Here is a 16,617-nt window from a genome sequence, read left to right on the forward strand (position 1 = left end):
CCAACCGTGCTTATCGGAGTTGCGCGACTGGTGTTGTAAAATCTAGGATGAGATCATTTGTTGTTTCGGGAGCAGATGGGGTTAATAAATTAGGTTTTAAATATCCATCCTGACAGCTGGTCTTCTCGCATTTTGGTGATAATTATAGCGATAATTAAATGAAGAAAAAATAACTTTGAAGCAGAATCAAACGCCAACATTGTTTCTGAACACATTTTGAGTTCAAACAAAACACGCGCACACACATAGCAGGGCAAAAAAGATCTATATATACATAAAAAATAAACCAACAAAGAGAAATTCTACAATTAGAAGTTTTGACAAATAGTTTACTGTATGCAGGCACAAAACAGCAGCTTGACAAAGTTGCTGTTTATTAGCAACACGAATAACCCCTCCGTTAATAAACACGAGACAAAGGCGAACAATAAACACAGGACACTACTACTGAGACATCCAAAGCATATCGAACACAATAAATCCATCTCAGAACGATGCGTTAAGAGCCTTGGAATTGTTTTTTCTTGAAGGGCAAGACTCAAATTTACGCAAAGGTGCATAAACTTGGTTCGGCTTGTATACCACAGTTAAACGCAAAACGCCGTTGAGGTTGTGGGTCGGGGTTAGAGGTGGCAGCGGATTAGAAGTCGGATGCTGTTATCGGACAGCCCAAACGTCTCGTCCTCCCCATTCTCAGTTTGGAATCTCCCTCATCGATTGGAACGTCCTCGGCCGGCAGAGCATGCGGCATGCAGATTTGAGCCATTCCATGTGGGCGCGCTGGGGAGGGGGGCGATGGGGGATTTCTTTTTTCCCCACGATAGTTGTTGGACAGCCAGTGTTAGGCCGACGTGAGCATGAGGGCAGGCAAGCATGCAGCGAGTGTTGGTGTGGGCTAGCCGGGGGGAGATTTTACACGAGTCGAAGTGCTCGCTGAATGACGATCACATCTCAGCGCCAAACGTGGCACGCTTTTGCGAAGAGCGCCATATGAATTGCGGATAGAACTGTTATGATGTGATAGTCCGTAGGTGTTGTAACGAAAATCAGATGGGTAAGAATATCGAGAGATTTTAAAATGAAGTTCACAAATGCCCTCCAACACATGTACTGCTTTGGCAATAAATGCATAAAGCTTCACCGTGATACGTGTTTAAATAAGTCGCACGTATCTTTTTAATTATTTTCTTAAGAGCTTTATGAAGATGACAGAAGACAAGAAGTTGCAAAAACTTAAGATTTATACCAGAAACTAAAAAAATGCCGATTTCCATTTTTTTTAACCAAAAATAAATGCTTTACATAGAAGATTTAAAATATATATAGACAATCTCATTCACAGACAGAAAATACAAAAGCGTATTTTCTCGAAGTCCTACTTTACACACATTCCTCGTTTCATAATTATTCCTATCTCTGGAAATTAAGCGACAACGTCGTACCTTTGCAAGCACAGAGTACCACTTAGTTCTCAAACAAGTATCTCCAAATACCTGCCAACCTTTGAGTGTCGCAGTTGTAAAGGTACTGCTATATAGGAATAATACATTCAGGCACCAGTCTCTGGGCAACTAAGTTGCCTTTAAAAGGCAGAACAGCAAGTAGGATTCGGCCTTATCTTTGTAGTGTTGAAGCGTTGTCTCCAAGTATGCATGGGCTCTCTCTGAGCACTCCAGTTTTCCTCCCACACATCACACATCACAAATAAAAACATTCAAAAGTTAACTTGGCCAAACATCCAAGAATTCGGATGAAACAAACTCTTGAAGACTGGTGGAGGATTTCCACGGGTAAACATTTAAAATGTATGTTTTATTATTATCATTATTTTTTTTATATACAGTGACTTTATAAGTACTTTATGTTTGCAATCACACTCAAGGGGGGGTACAATTTTGAGGTGCACAGCCACATTTTTTTAGTTTGCGGCGTCTTCTATGCAAAATTTTTTCTGGTGGTTATTAGTTGCAGCATGGTGCTGCAGATAATTGGAATCACGGTGAAAATGGCTGTGGATAAGTGCAGTTCTACTGCACTGTCATTATCTAGAATCTACAAAACTCCTGGCTACTGATCTCAGTATTGTACCAAGTCTACTGTGTGCGCACTACTGTGCATCGGAAGGCTCCTGTCATCAGCCTACTCGGCATTTATGCCACCTTGCTGAAGGGAGAAAAACGACACAAAAAAACACCATGACTTTGTCCAACACGTGTTATGGGTGCCTCTTAAGACATAAATGAGATTGTCGGGGGTGTCCGACCACCCGCGACAGACCCCCAGTGGCTGAGTTCCAGCACAGGTGCTGTCTTCATTCCAAAGCGCACAAGAGTGCCCCTTGAGAGGCAGAGTAAACAACACAGTGGCCTACATCGGCTTGTGCTGCTGTGGAGCATTTATCCTACAGACCACTGTTCATAACAGAGTTCACCCTTCAAACCACACCGAGCAGATTTGACATCTTGTACCCATGACCTGCTCCGGGGACTGTGTGTGTGTGCGTGTGCGCGCGCGCACGCGGTTTCAAGTGAAGCCATCTCGATTCAACGTCCCCGTCACCCCCTTGTGAGTGTGATCACTCTGTCCGTTACCCCGGGGCTGGTAGGAACCAGGTAATCCGCGGTGACCGCGTGCTCGACCTTCCCCCAAAAAACACCCAGCTGCCACGACTCTCACTCGGGGTCGTGAAGGGGCCTTAGGAAAATTGCACTCGTCTGAAACACTGCATTTAAAAAACACACACAGGCGCCCACACACACACACAGCAGAAGAGTCTCTCCCTGTGTATGGTCCATACCTTTCGGAAGGAGATCGCATTTACAACGTTTGGAAAAGCCCGCAGGATACCAACGGCACGGAAGGTACCACGGCAATATACATTAAAGAGTACTAAACAGTCCACGAGCTGAACTACTGTACTGTGGGATAATGTGCGTGTATATACTGTATAAGTGCTAATTTACGGTCTCGAATGAAAAATGATGTAATATGATTGCTTTCAATTATTATACAAATGCATGCTAATGAGAGCAGATTAAACCTCGGCTCTGTACATTCATCGGCAGAGTGCACACACACACGCACAAAAATACCGCATCGGCCATATACACACTTGCTTGATAAGAGCGAGGCACTGGCCAGGGAAAGGGGTCCCCGGGGTGGGGTATTAGCAGCAAGCGCGATGCGCTGGAGACGGCGCCACCACCGCCACCACCGCCACCACCGCCGCCACCGCCGGCGTCGACGTCGACCATCGCAGCGCTCAAAAGAGAAAACGACCGCGGCCGTTTTACACTTCCCACGTCAAAAAGGTCCAGGGGATGTGCGGGCGACGATTCCGATGACAGCAGTGCTACAAAAGAAATTCCCTCGTGTGGCAACGAAAATAATAAAAAATAAAACAAAGTTGGAACACCTCTTGCTCCTATGAGTGCCTCAAGAGAGGCTGCGGTGATGCATGGGGTTTCGGGTCGGTGGCATCCACTGAGCGTCTTGACCTGGGCGAGGGGGGGTGAGAGGCATCATACTTTAGAATGTGAATATCTCCTTTATAGGTCGGATATTGGACTACATCTTCGAGCTTGTTAAAAAAAAGAATTCTAGCAGGTCAACTCAACTTGTACTCTGAAGCGTTTAATGTCCGGCTGCTATGGCCCATAAAACATTAAAATGCCTCCCAGCAGCAAATGTTGAGGAAGGCCCCCCCCCCCCCCCCCCCCCCACATTGGAGTCTTCGTTGCGGAGGAGCTAACGCCTCGAAGCATTTGGCCAGCATGAATGTATATTCTTTGCTCACTCTTCAATTCGTGCCAGAGACCACATTAAACATTTTGGGCTTCACTAAATGAAACAGAGGGGAGATGAGAAGAATAAATTCGTCGTCGTCATTTTGATAGATAGTCAATTTTTGTCACGCTGGTTTTTTTTAAACATTTCAAATGAAAACAGAACTTCTCGTTTTTACTTGGCAGCAGATGAACATCTGACGATGTTTTTGACAGCAACAAAACCCTCGAGTATTAAGTATTTGGTGCAGGCAATTGGGACATTCAACCCTTTGCAGAAAATGATTTCCAACTGAGAAGAAATTCACAGAGGGGGCTTAACCTTTTAAGCTGAAATATCCGACAAAGCCAAACTATTTTTTTTGTAACCGTGTCTGAAATGCAAACATTTTTATAAATTATGAAGCCCGGCCAAACGACACCTATGCCAGCCGGAAAAATTATCTGGGCTGCAACCCTCGGAAAATTCTGCCAAACACCACAAACATTGCACCAAATTCGGGTCTGTAATGTTTTGCATCAAAGTCTCATAGAGTCTTTAAGACTTCCAAGACTTCACAGTTGTATCATCATTGTTTACACTTACAAAGCGAAAAGAGGGAAACTCAAAACACTCGAGGAACGAAAGCGAACGAGCGAAGTGACCAAAGACATGAGGCCAAAATCAAACATCCAAAACTGTTAAGCCATCAAATTGATAGGGTCACACACGTGTCCTTAGATGCTAACACATCCAGGAAAGGCACCTCAACAACAACATATGGGTGCATTCAAAACCCACATTGAAGGTCACGATCTTTTTAATATCCGCAATGGAGATACTCCAGATTACTGCATTTTGGTGCGATTGTTGTTTTCGACACCTAATTCACACATTATGTACCGACAAATAAAAACCGCAACACCATCATCATCATCGCGCAGTTTGTCAAGACAGGGGACCTGACTGTGATGGTGAAATGGTAATAATAATTGTGGGCGCTGTGGAAGAAAACTGGCAGATGAACCGGCTGTACCGGTCAGCTGTGTGGGTTCTCGCGGTTGTGCTGTGCGGCTCCCCGATGTGTTTTCAGGTTGTGCCATGCGTTGTTGTGCATGTCTGACGTTTTGCTCCAGGCTTCCAGCTCCGCACTCTGGGATCATCTCCGCTTCCTGAAGAAGCTTCGATGACGTGGAGCAAGACGCAGGACATCGTTCCGAACAACATGTGGCGTAACCTGATGGACACGCGCTACAACCTTGGAGAAGGTGCACAGGGCTCTCAAAATCTTTTACCGAAATCCACCGCTTCGCCACAGCGGCGCAGAGATGGCGTGATCGGTGGCCTGTGTAGTGCTTCATAAGTAACCGTTGCGTTAAATACTAACGGAGCGGAATTACGTAATAAATCCCGGTTAACGTCCAACAGCTGTCCCATTCCATAAAGAAGCCATGTGTGATCAGCGACTGTGGAGAAGGCTGTAAAGATTCATTTGAATTGAGGCCTTGTTTTATTGCTAGCATTGAGCACCAACAAAATTGATGCCCCTGCTCCTGGCCTGGGTATGTCTCAGCGCAGGTGAACAATAAAAAGCAAAGGCACAACTGAGGCTGCACTTAAACCACGGAGAGGAATGGGCAATGGCGATGTCAGTTGGGCTCTATATTTGCAGTCGCTATTTCTTGTAACTTGCCGAATACATTAAGGGAATACATTATATATATTTTTAAAAAAACTATATTTGAAAAGAGATGTTAAAACAAAAACACTTGACGACAATCATCAACTAGCGTCACCGTCGCCTGATGATGATGCTAGTTGTAATTACTGGCGAAAGGTCCTACGCAAATTTAAAATGCAGTGGATTTATTCTCCATCACACCGGTGCACTGTACTAGTAACGAATTGGCATGTTCTGTTTAGGTGACAAACCTTACTGTCTGTGTCGGGTGGTGGCGAGTCTTACGACACATTTATATTTACGCAATCTAACCCAAAAACCCCCTCTATTATGGATAATATTGGTTGCGAAAGCTTACGTGTTACACTTGCAATAAATTACCGTGGAATACATCTAGAAAAAACTTTCCCCCGGAAACAATTGCACCACGAGCACCAATTCCTCTGGCGATTTCATACGTGCCCTGACTTGTGTGTGCAGCGGTGAGCCTTGATGTTTATTGCGAAAGGGATTCGACTGCATACTGTAATTATTCAGATAATTTATTTTATAAGTCACAAAAAGTGCTTTTAGTCGATGTTGCTATGCCTTTCCAGATCATGTATGATAACAGCCACTGGTATATTGGGCCATGCTATAATAAGAAGGAAAAAGAAACACTCCTAAAATCCAAGGCAAAAAAATGAAACAAAAATATCCCATTAATTACATGATCTTAAAAAGTGTCCAAATTCAGATTAATGTAACGTCACCTGTTAATTTTACGAGCAAAAATAATTGGCACAACATGAAAAAAAACGTGAAAGGAATGAGATGGATACTCAGAAGAGAAGACCACGGAGCGGCACGAGTCACTTCGTCGAGTTTTCTACAGCGGACGCACGGCACACCGCGATAACCTTCGTGTCCGGGTACCTTAGTGCTGCGTTGTGCCCTCCACTTAGTTAAGAGTGTCAGGTATTGATGAAGTCTTTCGACCAGACACACAACCAATAACGCTATCCGACTCTCAGTTCAGTAGTAAACAAAACCAGCTTTACCGAGCGTAATAAACCACCGGCTCAAAAAGCGGAGGGAGCACGCCGATTTCCCACGACCGCGGCGAAGCGTGCCCGCCTGGTGCTCGGACCAGGCTTGCCGGCTCAGCACGTTGTCCCCACGGTACCGGAATGACCCGACTCCCAGTGAGCTTGGAAGACAGGCCTGGGAGTTCACGACCGCATTTTTTTCGTATCACAACCAAGTCGCGACGTCACGGGGTCAACGCAAACTGAACATCCGCGCGCTCTGCGATGTCACCTGTTCAATTCAGTTTCCAGTCGTATTTGTGCAAAAAATGCTTGGTGGAAAATTACAAAAGTAACAATTTTTTTATTTCTATTTAGAATAGTCTAACGTAACCCATGCCTGCATTTAACAAAGTGCATTTTTTCTAGATCGCTCCTCGACCTTTGCGATAGCCATGGAGCGGTAGCGAGGGGCCGAGCCTACGGAGCCGAATGGCTCACGGAGAACTGGGATGGGAAGCCGTGCCGTGCAGCTCGTCCTGCACCAGAACTGGAGCCATGCAGTGCCCGGACGAAGCAAGTTTCCCCACACTGAGCCCACACTTTACAACAGCACAACCCCAGCGATGAACGCCGACCCCGCAATGGGTCAATGGGCCGCAAATAAAACGTATTAAAGGCCTCCACGTGTGTTTGCGACTCCCCTTGGTCCCATGATGCCACAATCCTTCGCACTCCGACACATGAGCTAACCTCATCGCTCTCGCCCCACGGTGGTCGGTCTTCCTCTCGGGCAAGACCCCTACCGTGGCGAACATTCCATCACCAGTCTCGACCACCCACAATCATCCCTTCTAGTGACGTGTGCTGCCAATCCTGATGACTCTTTTTGACAGTCTGTTCCTCAGCATGGTTCCCAACATGCATCTCTCCATGTATCCTTGCTCACTTTTCGGCTCCTGTCCCAGTTACTTTGTCCGTGTTTCTGATCACAGCCGGTGATATAAACAGATTGAATGGTTTCCTCATTATGATAAAATTCAATAATCCATAATCACTCCAACCTGCTCTCATTCCCCCTTGTTATTTCATAATTTATAACGTCGATAATTTTACCTGGATATGGATATTCTGTTGTATTTCCCAGTGGTGTTCCTCCAACAATTATTTTATTTTGTTTCGACAAATTTGTTGTCAGTGAATTTAGTTTTGTAAATTTTTACCTGGAGCCCAACTTCTCTTATTTTAAGTTCTTCAATAATTTCCTCGAGTTCATGAATTGAGTTCTTAACTTACAAAACAAAGATTAGCGAAGTTCGTCTAACAACGAATGGGAGTATGGAAGGGTGAAAAGGTTTAATAACTAGTAAACCACAAAGAGTAGCCCTTAGAATGCAAGACAGCACTATAGTAGACAACAGATACAATCATGAAACTAGTGGAGGAATTCAATGCAAATCGTCAAAGGCCAATAGACATATTTCTACTAGTGATCACATCCAACTATCAATCAGCTTCTATAAAAGACAATAAATACCAAATACCACTATGCCTGGCTTTTGTTTTATATGAAAATGCATTTAAGCAATTGTAAACTGATAGTCACCCAAAGCCCGAAAATCCAAAGCCTTACTAATATTTATTGAACTTAATGAACCCATTTGTAGAAATGGATCATCTATGGCGAGATTGCGTGAAGAAAACGACAAAAGACAAAGCAGAAGAGGGGTTAAGAAAGGAGAATCTCACGCCAAGAGAATTCACGACGACATTAGGAGACATATTTTGAGAGTTAAATTGGAAAAGGTATCATCCATCTCAGATTTTGCTGACAACATAGCCATTATTACATGCAATGCAAGGTGATATACAAACATGAAAGTAAACTACGCAGGCTTGGGTTATGTAAGGCTTGTCCAAACTAATATCCATTATTGTAATTTAACAAAAAATACAAGGCCCTCAAGTTTCAACTACGCGAGGGACTGCACCGAGGACGAATCCAGTTACAACGGTGACTCCGTGACATTGCGACCGGCTCCGAGAACAACCCGCGTGAAAACCCGCGGCCCGCTCACAAAGGCCGCTTAACGCCAGGCCGGCTCGGCGAGGCTACCAGGGGGAACCGCAAGGCTGAGCCCCGTTCGGCCCACTTTGTGATCCAGGCTGCCTCGCTTCCCGGCGGTCACAGAATCACGGCAACGAGAGACGCGGCAAACGGACGAAAGCGTTGCGTCGACAGCAGTCGCAGAAGGCAGGACCGTTCTGGGAGGGGAAGGTGGAAACGGGGCTGACCCACAGCGAGGGGATTCTCTCTAGGATGGCGTTGTCCAGCAAAACATTGACAGCTCTTGGGGACATCTGGAGGAGGATTGGCTATGGTGGCCGTCGAAGGGTAACCGTAAGGGGTTGACGTCAGCGGGGCTGGATGCGAGATGTGGCTTCTGGAGGCGGCTGCAGTGGGCGAATGGCGCAGGCGTGGCTACAGGAAAGCAGCTGTATAAGGTAAAAAAAAAGTAAGAGTTTCGTGTGGGATGGTTGAGGCAGAGCTGTCCGGGGTCAACCAGAGCTGGGCTAGTGCAATGGGCAATCACAAACCTGCCACCGTAAGCCAGTTCAGGAATCAGGCCACACACACACTCCGCCCACGTAAAATCTCATTTGTAATCGGGCGTAAAAATCTCAAAGTGTGTGGCGGTCCAATTCCAAGGTCGCCCTTAAGGGGCAAGCGTCTGGTTACGTGTTGGCCCAGTCGGAGCCACGCTCGTTGGGCACGACGACGACGGCGCCACGGGGGCAGCCCACGTGCCGTCACACTCGCTTGCCGTGGAAGAGCAGCGGCTTGGCCATGCCGGCGAGCACGCGGGGCAGCTGGGCGTTGATCATCTCCGACATCATCTCGGGGAACTCCACGGACAGCGTCTGTGACTGCACGAAGGTGTGGAAGCAGAACTGCAGCATGCCGCCCACCAGCTGGGGACAAAGACGAAGATACCCTGTATAGCCTTGACGGACTGTTGGGGCAAGTGCTGTTAGCGAGCACTGGCTGGGAACCAACACGCGAGCGCGCATAAAGCAAACGCACGCGCACATGAATACACAATCCAGACATGCATAAACAAAAACGGTGCACACAAAGCAAAGACACAAAGACAAACACGCGCATGCACACCATACGTGCGTACACACACGCACAAATCAAACACGCGCAAAAGGCAAACATGAGCACACACACAAACCATACACGGACGCATCGACACACACCAAACAACAGATGGATACACACGCGCAAAACCCAAACATACACATTTACACAAAATGTCAAATATGCACGCGGACACACACACACGCTAAACACGCATGCAAAACACGCGCCAAATATGCACACACGTAATGTCCACACACAGGCCACACACGTATGTTAGGAATACACCTACAATTTGGAGTTTACATCGAATCTCAACAATGCAGCTGCATCTCAAGATGTTGTACAGAAAGTAGGACAGCCGCATCACGAGGGTCTGCGTTTCTATTCGAGGCACAGGCAGAAGGGAAGGTCTTGAGGCTTTACGTGAACAGGGGCAGGGAGTCGGTAACACAGATGGCCAGGTAGAGGGAGTATTCTTTGGTTCTTTCGGTAGTCACGTATCAAGATAAAATAATAAATTAAATTAAATACTAGCATACGACGTTTCGATTGCAACACATGCAATCATCATCAGGTATCAATTGAATAGAAACACAAATCTAGTATACTTAGAAATGTAATGTAATACAACAGAGAGTCGGATAACATAACAGTCAACACCCTACCTGGTTGATTACATTCTTCCTGAGAATGCAACATTTGGGAGAGAGATAAAACACAGAGCCAGAGACATATAGACAGACATATAAGCGGACAGATATCACAGAGATACATAGAGAGAGAACAAACATAGGCACAAAGAGAAATCACGCCTCTGTGTCGAGGCCTTAAATAGCTCCAAATTAAGTTTCAGGTGGAGGGAGTTCCAGACTACATGGGCAGCAGCAGAGAAGGAGTGACCTCCCGCTGACTGGAGGATTTTACAGAAGGCCTCGGTCGTCGAGTGCGTGGGGAGGAGGAGTATGAGGAGAAGAGTGAGTTGAGAGCAGAGGAGGGAGAGAGATGTGAAAGTCCATGGTGGATGTTGTTAAAGATGGTGAGGTCAGGCTTGAATTTCAATCGGAATTGTATGATGATGATCCAGTGGAGGAGTGTGAGGGTTTGGGGGCGTTGTGGTCTCGCTGACAGGAACGGGTCACGAGGTTTCAGTGGGATCCTGGATGTTCGTGATTGAATGCCAATCTGCACAGGCGTGGCGGGAAATTTCGCAATCGATATTGCTGATGAGAAACTCTGATTTTGCCAACCATATTAGTCGATCAAGTGATTTAATGGGTTCAAGAGCACAAAATGTTCAAAGTTGACATTAAGAGAACTTCTTATACAATAAAATCATGTTAGCATGACATTACAATAATATTTTTCCTCACGAAAACCTTAATGAGTCTCCAAGCCTCATATTCTAGAATGGCCATTCAGTGTTCTGCCAATTTCCTCATATTTGCAAGTCATTTTGCAAATATGAGGAAAGTGGTCATGCCCAGAGACAAACCATGTGTGCAGACTACACTTCCTCAGGTGTGTGTGCGCGTGTGTGACTGACTACATGAGGGACATGCACTGATGTTGTTGACCGTTGCATAATTAAGTGCAAACTACTATGATATGTACATCATGCGGCAGCCTTACAAGAAACCTACATGATTAAGGTGGTCTACAAAATGTTCTATTATCTCCTCGTGTGCATATGTGTGTGTGGTGTGCAGCTTGCATCTGAGGTTGGCTTCCCACCCCCTCCTTCTGTATCTGAGGAGAAACGGCTCAAACAGCTGCCATGTCTGCGCAAGGTATCTAGCGAAGATCTTCTCAGAAATCTCAGCTGACAGAGGAAGTGTTCTAGCCAGGTGAGCGAAAGTGGCGGGTGCCTTACTTGCCACACCTCCGATTGGCACGGCTGGCTACGTGCGGTGCGATAGAAGTTCAACGTACGGACATTGCCAACGAAATATCGCACCCCCTTAGAATGAAAAGGCTTACCGCAGCCTCCGCTCAAGAGGTTCCCAGAGGCGTTCGTCACTGCAAGAACGAGTGGCAGGCATGCGTTTCCGGGGACGTCACGAATTAATTCCGTCAAAAGAGTAACTTGCAGCAACCATTGCAATTAACAACCTGAAGGAGAAGAATATAAATCTGTTCTCCGACTCCAAAAGATCAGGTCTTCCAATTTGCTGAGCATTTCCTCGAGGAAGGGGGAAGCCCCTCAACCCAAACGGCATAACGGGGCCAGGGGAGGTTGACCCTTCATGGACCGCAGATCGTCAAATGCTGGAGGAGGCAGCTGCACCCTGAGCGTGGCTCGTATGTACGTACGTTGAACTTCTGTCGCACCGTACGTAGCCAAACGTGCTAATCGGAGGTACGGGGGAAGGACAACAAACTAAACACGAAAAAGCAGTTCTCAAGAAATGAGTTTCAATCTCGATGATTTAAAAGTACGTAGCTCCAGTAGCTTCCTAATATCGGAAAGGAAGAGTGTTCCAGACGGCCGCAGAAGCGCATCTGATGTGCTGTTTGCAGAGTATGTGTGAAGAACGATCCGAGGTCAGATAAAGCGCGGGGCAAATATGACTTCCTGTTGAGGCAGGGTGGCGATTTTGTGCAGGCTGATCTGTATCATATTACAGCTGGCTGGTTGCTTCAGGCTTAGGAGGATGCCCTGGTGGTCCCCTCTGCAAGACGGGGGTACCTGACCAGGGCATCTCCCTCCTCAGTGTGCCAGGAAAGGTCAAATATAATTTGAGAACGCTTTGCTTCGGAATGGAAAGGTTACGGTGTTGGAGCCCCAGTGTCGTTTAAAGGAGAGCTGGTCCTGCATGTATGCCATATTCCCTGTCTGTCTGCTACAGCAGAGGTGTCAAGACTTCAGCAGAACCTACATCTCTACTTTATTGACGTAGTTAAGACCTAAGATACAATCAAGAGGCAATGTGCTCTGGTGTGATTCATGCTTTGGGACTCCCTGAAGGTAAGCAGGGCCAGTTAAAGCTGCATGGCCATGAATTAGACTCATTCCATGTTCACCTTAGTGCAACAGTGATGTCCTCTCTCTCCTACACTATTTAGCATCTTTTTTTTTTTTAAAGCCTTCCACGGCTGTATCAGTTGAATTTGCATCTGATAGAAACAAAGTGTACAGTCAAGCGGCTTGTTCGGCCAGATAAAGGGGGCTCAACGGACATGAAGATATCAGGTGACAGCAGGGCTTAGAGATGAGTGGATTGGCTGATGACTGGCACCCGTGGTCTCAAGATCGGTCTCTGTGGAGGATGCTCGTGAAGGACGCTACTGGCGCAGTTGACAGCAGCCGCCCTCTATCAGCAAATGAAGGCAGGGGAGCGATGCTCACATCAATTATCAGAGCGCCAGAAAGCTCAAACACAGCGAGTTGGCACAGAATTGGGGTTTGCAATTGGTGCATCTGCCAGTACTCGCAGTCAGCTAACCCACAATTCCTGGGTCTCTCCCGTGAATTATTGTCGGGGAGCCTTTGACACTTCACGTGGCCTCAAGGTGCACCTAGTCTGGCATTGTGGTGATGTGACCACCACTCAATGGTGAATGACAACTACTGTTGTTACTGCTTGCGCAGGTGCAAGTGTGCGTGTGTGTGGATGTGTGGGGAGTGGTGGTGCAGCGGTTATAACGCAGCTGTGCTATGAACCCGCCGACCTATGATGAAAATCTGAAGTGGTTCTTGGCCTCTTCTAGGTCGATTTAGCCTGAAATCAGTAACTGGTGCAGTGTGTAAACATCAGTATTGGGGAGACAAAAGCGGCAGGATGTGGTGCTGGCCACACTCCTCACTCGTGCACCATGCTGGACTTCATAGGTGTGCACACACAGCACTTGCCCCAACAGCCTGTTAACGGCTATACGGGGAATCTTTGTCTTTGTGTGTGTGTGCAACAAAATTGTGTATCAAAGCACCCAACGTTGTGGTGACATTTTCTTCGCTTCTGGTTACCAAACTTCAAGGGTGGTTGCCCTGCTGGGGAAGGTAGCATCGCTTGCTAATGAATCCAAAGGTTAAAGAACTATTTGTTTGAAGGCGACCTTATAGACTGAGCTGGCATTGAACTTTCAGTATGACAAGTCGGGTAAAGATTTACCGCTTGCAGGCTGTTTTGCTTGATCAAAATCACTTTGAAGGGAGTCGGCGAGTGGGGAATATGAATAATGCTTTGACCCTTGCAACAAAAGTGGGCTCGGGGTTTTTAAGCTTTGGCCTGCAGACAATTAATTAGGAGAAACAAATTTATATGGCTGCAACTTTGATGAATCAAAAGAAAATTGGTAATAAAAAAACTTCAAAGGTAAAAAAAAGATCTCTACTCTAGATGATGGGTTTTTAATCTTGTTTTTTTTATATTCCACTGCCTTAATCTTGTCCCTCGTGAGTAAAGTGCAAGGGTTAAATGATCATTAATGATGTATTACAGAGAACAATTGATGTTTGCATATGTATGCGTATATTTATGTATGTGTATATTTATGTATGTGTATATTTATTTGGCCCATGATGCTTAATTGTATACAATCAATTCATAAGCACCCAATCCATGCATTGAATTGTGTGTGTAAGAATCGACGAACTACCATTCATGCAAATTATACCCCTACACAGTAACACTGTACTTAGACTGATGGCAGTGAATGAGATATGACCGATGAGACAAAAGCAGACGAGACAGACAAGACAAATGGGACAGGAAAAAACTGGAAAGAAAATAAGAGATTTTGCATTGAACAATGAACCTGGAGCCATGGCGATTCATCTAACAACGAGGGCAAGTCGGGGGAGGCTGTGACCATTCATTAAGATGCCTGAATTGACGCAGCAAGTTGTGCACTGAACTTCTTTTGCACCGTACGTAGCCAACCGTGCTAATCGGAGGTGCGATGTGCGTTGAGTTCCCAACTTCGGCATACAAATCAAATGAGATCCAATTCAAAAATAAACGAGCTTGGAAAAGGGTGGCTAAATTGAATTGAATTACTAACAAATAAATTGTGCATCAATCACCGATTAGACATTACCAATGGAACAAACTGAACTCTAATAAGATACCCATATCCAAGACGACCCATAATGGATAGTGATGCAATTGGTTGGCAAATTCACAATGATGAAATAACCATTTAAGGACCCCTAAATGAAATCTGCAAATTGTTTTCAGAAAGGATTGGAAAGGAAGAGCGCGACAACAATCACATTGACGAGTGGCGGCTGCTGATTCGTGGCCCTGCTGCGATTGCCACGGAACCGAGAGAAAGCAGATTGCACGAGCTCATTCTGCAAGCAGTTGCGCGGAGGTTTTAATGCGCGTTTTATAGACCATTGAAATGCTCATGAAAGTTTGGTGGACAAGAGCATCCAGCGGGCAGGATCAGATTAAGTGGTGAATCAGAGGCGCTGAAGGATGTTGTTGAATTCCATTAAAGCCATATGTCCTTGCTTGTGTTTTTGACATTCCACGTTCAAATGTTTTCCAAACAATGCCCAGGATCCGTGTTTTGTAGCCTTTTTTGGGCTGATGAATGTGGAACCATCACCCTTAGCAATTTGCAGACGCTTCCTAATGAGCAACGACAGTGCTGCACCTTGTTCACAACGTATATATACATATATATACACACACACAGACCCCATTATCACATGCCACTGATGTTAGGAATAGCCAGGTGTTAAACTCAGATCGCTGAGTTTGTAGTGCAGTGCACGAACCATGACCCCACTTACACAGAGACCAACACACACACAACAACAACCGCCATTCGCCACTAAGTGGCGGTGACGTCACCACGACGCTTGTGCCAGGCTATGTGCACGCTGAGGCCACGTGAAGTGTCGAACGCCCGCTTGCAGGAGGTCACGGGACAGACCCAGTTGCCACGGGTCGACTGACTGAGATGACTGGCTGATGCACCACCTGTGCCCCCTACTGTGCCAAAATTCTGTGCTTTAGCCACCCGGCGCTCCGCTTGTTGTTGTGAGCATCGCTCTTCTGCCCTCCGTTGTTATTGGCGGGCGACTGCCTTCAACTGTCCAGTAGCGTCCTTCACGAGCCTTCTCCACAGAGGCCAATCTTGATACCGCTGGTACCAGTCATCGGCAAGTCCACTCAGCTCCACATCCTCCTGTACCACATCACTCCATCTCTTCTCTAGTCCATGCCTTACCCGTTTAGCCCCCTCTATCCGGCTGAACAAAAGCTGTTTAGGAATGCGGTGGCTGGGCATGCGGATGACATGACCCAGCCAACGCAGCCTTGCCTGCCGGAAGAGCTGGCCGATGGGACTTTGTCCAGATCTTTCAAGGATTTGTGAGCTCCTCACACAATCCAGCCTGGTTAAACCCAGGATGGATCGTAGGCAGGACAGCCGAAATGTTTCTAACCAACGAAGATTTTCTATTAGGGGGGTCCACGTTTAGCAAGCGTAGAGAAGGGAGGGAATGACCGTGGCCGAGAAGACCTGAAGCTTCGTGCGGAGCAACAGACCAGGTAGCTTCCACACAGCGTTATGCAACCGATGAAAAGATAATGCCGCTCGACTGATTCGGAGTGAGACCTCTGCTGTGAAACCGGAGCCGGTCATGAGCATACTGCCCAGGTATGGGAAACTCTCCACTCTCTCCACAACTGCCCCATTACCAATTGGGAGTTGTAGGGGTCGAGTGTCCAATCGTTCAAAATACCCAGGCAGGTGCTTAGTTTTGGTGGGGCTGATGGTAAGGCCCCCCACCTCTTAGTGGCAAGCTCCAGGTTCAGCAGACGTGGTTTTGTAGTAATTAATTGAAGGTGGAGGGGTTATCAGTCCCTCACACCCATCCAGAGCCTCTATTCGGCCAATATGGTGGTTACAAATGCCATATGGGGAATGGGCAATCTAAATTGTCCCTCCCCCCCATGTCACTACTCACCACAGCGTTGCCGTCCGGCACCAACGAGGAAGTAGGGGGTTGTTTTGCCGGACAACACACACACAGGCACTCACATGCAAAAAGACAAAGATCC

General features: G+C 46.5%; 1 protein-coding gene across 2 annotated transcripts in view; it reads right to left on the reverse strand.

Annotated features, from left to right (window-relative positions):
* Window positions 1-300: 300 nt before the first annotated feature.
* Window positions 301-16,617, reverse strand: part of LOC144937690 (mineralocorticoid receptor-like) — a 131,823-nt gene continuing 115,506 nt past the window's right edge. The window contains exons 8-9 of one of the 2 annotated variants that reach the window (XM_078865108.1): window positions 9,279-9,426; window positions 301-3,497 (exon numbers count right to left, since the gene is read on the reverse strand). In XM_078865108.1, coding sequence (XP_078721234.1) covers window positions 3,436-3,497; window positions 9,279-9,426 — 210 coding nt within the window. In that variant the 3' untranslated portion in view covers window positions 301-3,435. Of the gene's footprint in view, window positions 3,498-8,073; window positions 9,427-16,617 lie in introns of those variants that run through there. The other variant, XM_078865109.1, reaches the window with a different exon arrangement.

The sequence above is a fragment of the Lampetra fluviatilis genome, chromosome 19 (genome assembly GCF_964198595.1).
Source record: "Lampetra fluviatilis chromosome 19, kcLamFluv1.1, whole genome shotgun sequence".
NCBI classification, from domain to species: domain Eukaryota; kingdom Metazoa; phylum Chordata; class Hyperoartia; order Petromyzontiformes; family Petromyzontidae; genus Lampetra; species Lampetra fluviatilis.